The 10,314-nt window shown below is 41.5% G+C and overlaps 1 protein-coding gene and 1 long non-coding RNA gene across 4 annotated transcripts; one reads left to right on the top strand and one right to left on the bottom strand.

Moving 5' to 3' along the window:
• Positions 1-1,082: 1,082 nt before the first annotated feature.
• Positions 1,083-7,413, top strand: LOC115369233 (molybdopterin synthase sulfur carrier subunit). 3 transcript variants are annotated; one of them, XM_030065796.1, is made up of 5 exons: positions 4,663-4,800; positions 5,244-5,368; positions 5,604-5,757; positions 6,750-6,873; positions 7,154-7,413. In XM_030065796.1, exons 2-5 carry the CDS (start codon positions 5,245-5,247, stop codon positions 7,262-7,264), a joined length of 513 nt encoding a protein of 170 aa, XP_029921656.1. In that variant the 5' UTR covers positions 4,663-4,800; position 5,244; the 3' UTR covers positions 7,265-7,413. The 3 variants fall into 3 exon arrangements, with proteins under 3 accessions (XP_029921658.1, XP_029921657.1, XP_029921656.1); XM_030065798.1 differs by lacking the exons at positions 5,604-5,757; positions 6,750-6,873; positions 7,154-7,413 and adding exons at positions 1,083-1,240; positions 4,217-4,338 and having other exon boundaries at positions 4,659-4,800; positions 5,244-5,369; XM_030065797.1 differs by lacking the exons at positions 5,604-5,757; positions 6,750-6,873; positions 7,154-7,413 and adding exons at positions 1,264-1,314; positions 4,217-4,338 and having other exon boundaries at positions 4,659-4,800; positions 5,244-5,369.
• A 768-nt stretch (positions 7,414-8,181) lies between these two features.
• LOC115369551 (uncharacterized) lies at positions 8,182-9,102 on the bottom strand. The gene is made up of 3 exons (XR_003929171.1): positions 8,972-9,102; positions 8,769-8,835; positions 8,182-8,358 (listed from the first exon to the last, which is right to left on the bottom strand). It is a non-coding gene; the product is annotated as an uncharacterized LOC115369551 (long non-coding RNA).
• Positions 9,103-10,314: the final 1,212 nt, after the last annotated feature.

Below are 10,314 nucleotides of genomic sequence, written 5' to 3'. Positions count from 1 at the left end.
CTCCCTCTGCCTCTGCTGTTTTGTTTCCGGTGGTGACGCTGAGTCAGCAGCCGGAGAAGCGCTTCCGGTTTCCGGTGTCACGTGACAGAGGAGAAACGAGAGGAGTTCTGTTTATAATGTAAAAATAAACAACACTAGTATATGAATAATAACAAAAACAATGACGAAAATTAAAAAAAAAAAAAAAAAAAAGAAACAGGACAAAATTGAAAGGAAATAATGTTTATTTTACTTTTATATATTTTATTTTTATTATATACTGTTTTATAAATTGCTGTATTTTTGTTGTAATAATGCAATGATAAATAATAAACTATGTTTATTATTATTATTGTTGTTATTATTATTGCATCTTATATTTTTTATCATTTCATGATTATATTTTATCTTTTAGCCCTAATTTTAAAAAACATATGAACCAATGAGTGAATGAAATATGAAATAATAATAATTATAACAACAACAATAACAATGATAATAATAATGAGGAAATATTAGCACTAATCAATTTGAATAAAAGTATTAACTGTGATTAAGTCAAATATTTAAACAAAAAGGATTCAAGGAAATTACACACAATAAATTTTAAAAACTAATAATTAATGAAAAAAAGAAAATGTTAGTTGTTGTTGTGTTTTAATAAAATTGTATTAAATTAAGTTAAAATTTAATGTAATTTAATCTAAACAATTGGCCTAAAAACCAATTATTATTATTCTAAACTAAATAATTAAAAACAAAATACCAAACTAAATATAGTGTAAAATAAATTTGATAGCTTCATCATGAAATTTATGATATTTAATAAAGAACAATGACAAAAAAACATTTGAACTATTATGTTAAATATAAACTCTTATTTCATTATTAGTTTATTTTATTGTATTGTTTACTAATCAGTTTATCAATAGTAAAAAACAAAAAACAAAACAAAAACAAAACAAAACAAAAACAGTTGCATCATTTTAATTATTTATTTAATGAATAATATCAAACATTAACAGGAATGTTTTTGACAATATTGTAGAAATTAGGAAGGCCATGTGACCCTAACCGGCCGCATGACCGTCACATGACCGCCCCCCTCCCGTCGGAGTCTCCGCCTGCCTCTCAGCCAATAGCAGCAGAGCAGGAAGTGGCCGCAGAGCTCGAGATGCTGCACCTCTGCCTGGAAAAGTGAGAAAGTCTTCAGATTTTTGACACGTGCGCGAGCTCCGCGAGCTTCTTCATGACTGCCCAGGTAAGCACCTGCAGATTATGACGTCAACAGCCAAGCAGCAGCAAGGCGAGCACATGAGAAACAGCGCACACCAGGTCCGCTGAGAAAACAGGTCATTTTTATCGTTACTTTGCACAGCAGTGATGATGGCAGCAGGGCGTATTCAGCGACGTTACGCTGCGTCACGCTGCGTCACAGCAGAACGACGTGAACGTGTGTTTAGTCGTCACGTTTTGCCGCGGAGGCAGTTTCCCTCCGTGTTGTGGGCGTGTCACAGGTGTTATCCAGTGGTGTAGTCTAGTTTATTCTAGTGGGTAGAATAAACACACACACACACACACACACACACACAGGCTCCCTTTCTGAAGCGTTAACGTTAGCTCCAGCTGTAGTGTCACGCCTGACGGAAGCCCCTATGGTCAAAAAGAGCCGCTTCGTAACACAAAGAAGGCGACTTCATGAACGGGAAAGTGAACTTTATAATGTCAAAAAAACATACTGATACGTAGGGTTAGGGTTAGGCGTATACGGCGTATACCTGCGTATCACGTAGACTACACCACTGCTGTTATCCATACCTGCAGCGTTGTGTAATGCAGCAGGTTGTTCAGAGCTTTATCGTTTCTCTTAGCTTGACGTTACGTACCGGTAGGTCTATGTTGAATACACCCCAGGTGCAACGGCGCAAATTTGCCTTAGACATTGGGGGGGACACATTTAGCGTGGGGTCAGGGGTCCTCCCCCTGGAAATTTTGAGCATCTTACATTTAATTTCCTGCATTCTGGTGGATTTTTATGCACAGAAGACGGCAGGTGAGTGGGCGGGGCTTCAGTCCGTCCTGGGTCACCTGTCGGTTGACACCTGAAATGAGAGGCGTCTGGGTTGGGATTCCTCAGGACGGATGTTGAAACCAGGTGGGAAGAGCCTCGGAGGCCTTCTGGTTATGTTTATACGCTGAACCGAGTCCTACAGGTATAAAGAACTGCACAGGTATAAAGAACTGCACAGGTAAATGGTTTGGTTGGCAGTTTAAACAGAGCACAGGCTGACAGTCTGACCTCCTGTGGCATCAGCATCACATTATGACGCTGGGCACAAACATGTTTCAGCAGAAGCTCAGTGTGTTCTCTGGGAGCCTGGACTCACTGTATTAAAACTGAATTTGAATTTCCAAATTGAATTTATTAGTTTGGAACTGAATTCCAGTAAACTTGAAACTGAATATGATGTTATGGAATTGAAATAATTTGATTTGAAACTGTATTTGGTCAATTTAACTCTGTGTATATTATAGAATATATAATAGGTTTCTATACTATATGAATTATAAACACTTGCATACTTATACACTATATATTTATATATACTGCCAGTCAAAAGTCTGGACACACCTTCTCATTCAATGTGTTTTCTTTATTTTCATGACTATTTACATTGTAGATTCTCACTGAAGGCATCAAAACTATGAATGAACACATGTGGAGTTATGTACTTAACAAAAAAAGGTGAAATAACTGAAAACATGTTTTATATTCTAGTTTCTTCAAAATAGCCACCCTTTGCTCTGATTACTGCTTTGCACACTCTTGGCATTCTCTCCATGAGCTTCAAGAGGTAGTCACCTGAAATGGTTTTCCAACAGTCTTGAAGGAGTTCCCAGAGGTGTTTAGCACTTGTTGGCCCCTTTGCCTTCACTCTGCGGTCCAGCTCACCCCAAACCATCTGGATTGGGTTCAGGTCCGGTGACTGTGGAGGCCAGGTCATCTGCCGCAGCACTCCATCACTCTCCTTCTTGGTCAAATAGCCCTTACACAGCCTGGAGGTGTGTTTGGGGTCATTGTCCTGTTGAAAAATAAATGATGGTCCAACTAAACGCAAACCGGATGGGATGGCATGTCGCTGCAGGATGCTGTGGTAGCCATGCTGGTTCAGTGTGCCTTCAATTTTGAATAAATCCCCAACAGTGTCACCAGCAAAACACCCCCACACCATCACACCTCCTCCTCCATGCTTCACAGTGGGAACCAGGCATGTGGAATCCATCCGTTCACCTTTTCTGCGTCTCACAAAGACACGGCGGTTGGAACCAAAGATCTCAAATTTGGACTCGTCAGACCAAAGCACAGATTTCCACTGGTCTAATGTCCATTCCTTGTGTTTCTTGGCCCAAACAAATCTCTTCTGCTTGTTGCCTCTCCTTAGCAGTGGTTTCCTAGCAGCTATTTGACCATGAAGGCCTGATTGGCGCAGTCTCCTCTTAACAGTTGTTCTAGAGATGGGTCTGCTGCTAGAACTCTGTGTGGCATTTATCTGGTCTCTGATCTGAGCTGCTGTTAACTTGCGATTTCTGAGGCTGGTGACTCGGATGAACTTGTCCTCAGAAGCAGAGGTGACTCTTGGTCTTCCTTTCCTGGGTCGGTCCTCATGTGTGCCAGTTTCGTCGCAGCTTGATGGTTTTTGCAACCCCATTAAGAAGGCAAGAAATTCCACAAATGAACCCTGATAAGGCTCACCTGTGAAGTGAAAACAGGTCAGGTGACTACATCATGAAGCTCATTGAGAGAAGGCCAAGGGTTTGCAGTGCTGTCAACAAAGCAAAGGGTGGCTATTTTGAGGAATCTAAAATATAAAACATATTTAGAGTTATTTAACATTAGAGTTATTTAACATTTTGTTCTTTGCTACATAATTCCATATATCTTGCTTCATGTATTTGATGTCTTCAGTTTGTATCTACAATGTGGAAAGTAGTAAAAATAAAGAAAAAACATTGAATGAGAAGGTGTGTCCAAACTGTTGACTGGTAGTGTGTGTCCACATTCAGTTCACTGAGGGTTTGGACGTCCTTGCCTCCTCTCCTCACCTCCTCTCCTAGCCTCCTCGTTTCCACTGCCACGTCAGGGCGACATGTTGTCATGGCGACATGTTGTCATGGTTATCAAACATGACCACAGTGTCATCTGTCACTGTGACAGGAAGTTGTGTTTCTTCCTCAGGTGATCGTGTTGTACTTCGCTAAGAGCGCTGAGTTAACCGGAGTGAGGGCGGAGCCTATCGTCCTGCCAACACCAATCAGCAGCCAGGAGCTGTGGCAGCAGTTGCTACAGCAACACCCCAGGTAACGCTGACCTCACAGTGTGTATTTGTGTGTGTGTGTGTGTGTGTGTGTCAGTCACAGGAGGCATTCTGGTACGGTGTTGAACATAGCTCACCTCAACACACACACACAAACTCTACCTTTTTTCTTTTGAATTTTAAATTTAATTGGATTTTTTTTTTTTTTTTTCAAATTTTTGTGTTTATTTCTTTTCATTTTTCTGTTTTTCAGTCTTTTTTAAATTAAAAACTACTATGTTTATGTCCTGATTCAGCATTTTCCTGTAAATGTGACTCAGCATTTTCCTGTAAGTGTGACTCAGCCCTTCCCCCCTCTCTCAGGCTCCATCTCCTCGACAACCAGGTGGTTCTGGCGGTGCGGCAGCAGTACATTGCCATTGGCGACCAGGTGAGCGTGGAGCTGCAGGAGGGCGACGAGGTGGCCGTGCTGCCGCCGCTCAGCGGAGGATAAACAAACAAACAGGTGAAGCAATAAAATAAGAAAGAAAAGAAAGAAAGAAGAAAAATGGAAAAATGGAACCTTTGACATCAAAATTCAAAGTGTGTGTGTGTGTGTGTGTGTGTGTGTGTGTGTGTGTGTGTGTGTGTGTGTGACGTGTCCTTCAGAATGTTTACTGCCTTCTTCAGGCAGCGTGAACTGTTGTGATACGTTACTGTCTGGAAACCAAACAATAAAACATAAATCACTCAGATTCTTGTTTGTGTGAAACTCTTGTTGTACTGATGATGATAATAATAATAACAACAACAACAATAATAATAATAATAATAATAATAATAATGATATGATCATGTTTAGTGAGGTAAGAATCCATACTTTTATTTTGTAATAAATATAAGAATCTATACTTTTCCAATGAAGATATTTGTTTATTTATTGTATTTGGGTTTGTCTGGTTTTGGCAGGATGGCGGCGGCAGAGCAGCAGAAGAAGAGAGACGTCTTCAAGCTGAGCCGTGATAGGCTGTCTGTACAGGAAGTGGTGGACGCTGTCAGCAGCACTTCCTGTGGAGCCATTTCCATTTTTCTAGGTTCAAACTTTAATATTCCTTTCATAATAAAATCAGTAATAATAATGATATTAATGATAATAATTATAATTATTATACTAATAATAAATATATTCCATGTAAACTTTTATATAAAAAATGCTTAGTAAGAAATATTTTAGAAATTAAAAAACAATAACAATTGTTAAAAACATGTCAAAATAAAAGACCAGGGTTAAATGGAGCATTTCAAAGTAAAAGCCAGCCCTGTTGCCAGGGACGACGCGGGACTCGTTCGAGGGACGGCACGTGATTGGCCTGGAGTATGAGGCTTACGACGCCATGGTCCAATCAGAGCTCAGCAAGCTGAGTGCCGACATCAGAGCGCGCTGGCCAACCGTCACACACGTGTGTGTTCACCACCGACTGGGGTGAGACACACACACACACACACACACACACACACACTTGAAATATAAACTATGAGTTCTGGTTTATTTACTGTCGTTACTGATGATTTTAACTGTAATCTGAGCAGGTGCCTCCTGTTCACACAGGTGATGATGCCATGATGATGTCATGATGATGTCATGTCGCTCACCTGTCACACTCTGTACCTGTGTTAACTTTATCAACTTCATTAACTTTATTCAGAAAACCAGTATTAGTTGATGACACACTACAACCTCAGCTGCACACACACACACACACACACACAGTCCAGTCCAGCTGTGGTGCTATAAAGTTTCCTCTCCTGCTGCCTATAATGCTCAGCTTGTCTTGTTGTCACGGTAACAGAGGTGTTCATTCACTTCTGTGTTTGGCATTGAGCTCATAGTTAGTGCTGCACTTTACTGACAGCTGTTTCCACTATTCTGTCCACCCTCATTGCTTATAAATGAGGAGGACAAAAAACTAGAAACCCCTCTCAGTATAATGCAGTCCAGTAGCAGACCTGCAAACTACAACCTCAGTAATAAACACAGAATTAAAGGGACACATTCTGCACAATGTCAACACAGACTGAACATTATAAACTCTGTTAAAAGGCAGAGTTTATGGCAGAGCTGTTATGGTAAGGTTGGGTTAGGTTGGGTTGGGTTGGGTTAGGTTGGGTTAGGGTTGGGTTGGGTTGGGTTAGGTTGGGTTAGGGTTGGGTTGGGTTGGTTTAGGTTGGGTTAGGGTTGGGTTGGGTTAAGGTTGGGTTGGGTTGGGTTGGGTTAGGGTTGGGTTAGGGTTGGGTTGGGTTGGGTTAGGGTTGGGTTAGGTTGGGTTAGGGTTAGGGTTGGGTTGGGTTAGGGTTGGGTTGGACAGCTGGAGCTGAGGGAGGGACACTAGCAAGCCAGCAAGCCGTCCAAGTCCAGTTGACCTGTATTTGGGCCTTCAAATTAAAAGTCTTTCTCCCTTTCTTGCTGTCTCTCAGGTGGGTTGGGGTGGGCGAGGCCAGTGTTGCCATAGCAATATCGTCCCCTCATCGCCATGACGCCCAGCAGGCCGTGCAGTTCTGCATTGATGGCATCAAGACACACGTCCCCATCTGGAAGAAGGTCTTTTATTTTGATAGGATTTTTGAAGGATTTTTTTGTTTCTCAACAATCTCTGCCAAGTCTAAAAAAATATATATATATATTTTAATTTTTGCAACAGTTTGTTTAAAACATGGATATTATGATATGTAGTGTTTTAATTTTACATTAGCTAATTTATTATATACTTTGGTAATCTATAATTGTTATTGTTATAATATTTCTTTCTTCATATTCTCATTTAATTTTTTTTTAAATTGTCACATATTTTTGCATATTGTTCAACTTCCTGTGTTGACAGGAAGTGTATGCTGAAGGCGAGGCAGCAAGCTGGAAGGAGAACAAAGAGTGTGCATGGGGCGGGGCCAAGAAGCAAGGGGGCGGGGCCACCGAGGATGGAGGCCAAGCATAAAAAAGGAGGGACTCTATTGATTGTTTTCATCCAATCACATTTCAGCTCTGGCAGCCAATCAGCTTCAGCCACAACAGATGTTTGTCATTTTTAATAAAATGTTTTGAATGTTAACAAAATGTGAATCAATAAAGTTTTGAAATGAAGACAAATGATTTAAAGCTTTCAATTTGTTTGAATTCTTTCTTAGGTTTAACTTATTTTTGTTTATTACATTTTTAGTTTTATGTTTTATTCTATTTTTTCAAATGTTTTCTACATTTTGTAAATTTTGTTTTTGTTTTAAATTAAATTTCTTGTGAACTATTTTATTTCTTGATTTCATGAGAATCAGATCCCAGAGCAGCTGTCAAACCTAAAAAGATGTTGTTGTTTTTTTTTTATTTTATCACGTCTTCTGATCGTCACGCCGACACGCAACAACAGAGACAGAAAAGGTTTGTAGAGTTTCTTCAGGTGTTTTGTCATTTCCTGTTGATGACTCGGGGGCGCACACTAATTTTGATGATGATGATGATGATGATGATGAAATGCTTCTGGGTGTTTTAATCTGATCTTACCTGGTTTAATTATCTGAATAACAAGCTAACTACTAATTACTAACTGGTGAATGAGTTGTGATGCTTTTTGTCTCCGCCCACCTGATGTCACTCAGGAAGTCTCACCACACACACACACACACACACTCTCTCACACACACACACACACTAGTATGAGGGAGCTCACCTGAACCTGAGCCCTGAAACTCCGAGGCTCTTCCCACCTGGTTTCAACATCCATCCTAAGGAATTTAAACACAGACGCCTTGCAGTTCAGGTGTCAACAGACAGGTGACCCAGGACGGACTGAAGCCCCGCCCACTCACTTGCTGTCCTCTGTCCTCAGCTGTGGTCCGGCCCGACGCCCCGACACAGAGAAACTCTCCTGTGTGCCTCTCAGCTGATGATCAGATCAAAGTGAAGAGCAGCTGCTTCATGAAGAAACACACAGACTGTCCGCCTGCAGGGGGCGCTGCAGGGGAGCAGGAAGAGCTGCAGGGGGCGCTGCAGGGGAGCAGGAGGAGCTCAGCTGCCCTCACTAAGACAGGAGCTCACCTGAAAACATCATGCAGTCTCTAAAATATGAACTGACAACATGCAGCTGGTTTTTCTTCCATAGAAGCTTCAGAGGTTTTGTGCCCCAACAGATTTAACACATTCTGTCGAACCCCAGACACCAGAGTCACTACAGGAATGTTACAGAAATATTAGGAAATATTCCAGGTTGATTTGTCCACCTGACCAGCAGCAGGTGTGTACCAGCAGCAGCAGCTGGAATAATCCAGTAATCTGAGCTGAAGGTGATGAGTGGAGCTGTAACAGATGTGACCTGCATCTTCACAAACTGACGGAGCGTTAAAATGAGCAGGTGTGTACCTGCTGCTGCTGGTACACACCTGCTGCTGCTGCTGGTACACACCTGCTGCTGCTGCTGGTACACACCTGCTGCTGCTGCTGGTACACACCTGATGCTGTACCAGGTTTCTGTTGCAGTTTCCTGGCAGTGGTTTCAGCTACAGCTTGGTTTTATTTCTGTGTGGAAGGAGGACAAAGTAGAAATTTCTGAATCACAGGTGTGCAGGTGAGACATAGGTGAGATGCATATTAACAGCAGGTGTGTACAGACAGACTGACAGATGTCAGCTTGTGTTTGGACGGCTGTTAGTACCAGGTGGGAACAGAGTCTCTGGGAGAAACAATGAATGTTGAACTGATCTGGGTGCAGTGATGAGCCCGTATGTCTTGTCTTGTGTTGTGGACGTAGAACCGTCATCGCATAGACAGGGTCAGCGATGAAACCCACAGAGGTGACTAACCTGCAGCAGCAGAGAGAGGACAGAAACTACAGAGACAAAACAAAAAACTGTGATTGACTGTTGTCACATACCTGCCTACACCTGAAGGACAAAGGACACACCTTTGAGGACCACAACGTCCATATTGTGCAGGGAGGACAGGTGGTTGGAAAGAGGACAAAAGAGGCCAAACCATCAGTCAACAGAGGAGGAGGCCACCTGTCCACCTGAGACTCCACCTGTCCATCTACAGCGCCGTACTCTCATCCCCTCCCAGGAGACTGAACCACCAACCACACCTGACCTCATGTGACAGCAGTCCACCACACCTGGCACCAGGTGACTCCAACCACTCTCAGTGATGATGGTTAACACCCAGGAACACCTGCATGTTAGTGGCATCAATGACCCGGATAACGACCCCGCACAGGTTAAACACCTGGGATTTCCTGGGATTCCACTTTATTACACATAATTTAATTCATGGACTTATTTGTTTTGATTTCTTTGTGTGGATTACTTGGGTTGTTGCTGACATCTGGTGAAAATTTCATGTCAATAGCCCCATTTGAAATATATTTACTGAGAAAAATATTGACACATTCACTACTTCTTTTTCCCTGCTGTATTGATCTGTACTTTATCAAGGAGAGCTGCAAATATTTTTCTTTGTTTTATTCAAGTTTAAAGTTTGTGAAACATGTTTGGGACAGTCACACCAGATGAGCTTTTTCATGTTTGGTTGAAAATTGAGAAAAGGTTAGTGATAAATTGTATGAATGTTCAGTCTGTCAACATGGAGCACAATGTTCTGAACAATATTAAAAAGTTTTTTGACAAATTGAATTTTTATTTATTTGTGTTTGACACTATGGACAGCAAAAAGGCCACATCATGTCAGTCACCCACATACATGTACTGTGTCTCTCTGCCCATTCTAAAGAACATTGATGAGCTCTAATATGGAATAACAGGAAGCAAGTTATTGGCTGCTGTAAACAACCAACATCTTTATTTAGATGACATCATCGTCATCATCACCAGCTTGCAGCTCCATTTTTTAAATTAGTATTATATTATTATTTGGTCATTTTTGTTTCGTGTGACCAGGAGTCATTTAAGTGGCGTCAGGGTCCCCATGACAACCACGCACATCTTTATTTTCAACATTCATCCAATGCCAGCACACACACACACACACACACACACACACACA

This window comes from Myripristis murdjan, chromosome 12 (genome assembly GCF_902150065.1).
Source record: "Myripristis murdjan chromosome 12, fMyrMur1.1, whole genome shotgun sequence".
In the NCBI taxonomy this organism is placed as follows: domain Eukaryota; kingdom Metazoa; phylum Chordata; class Actinopteri; order Holocentriformes; family Holocentridae; genus Myripristis; species Myripristis murdjan.
Note: the sequence above shows the minus strand (reverse complement) of the source record. Positions and strands in the feature narration are given on the sequence as shown.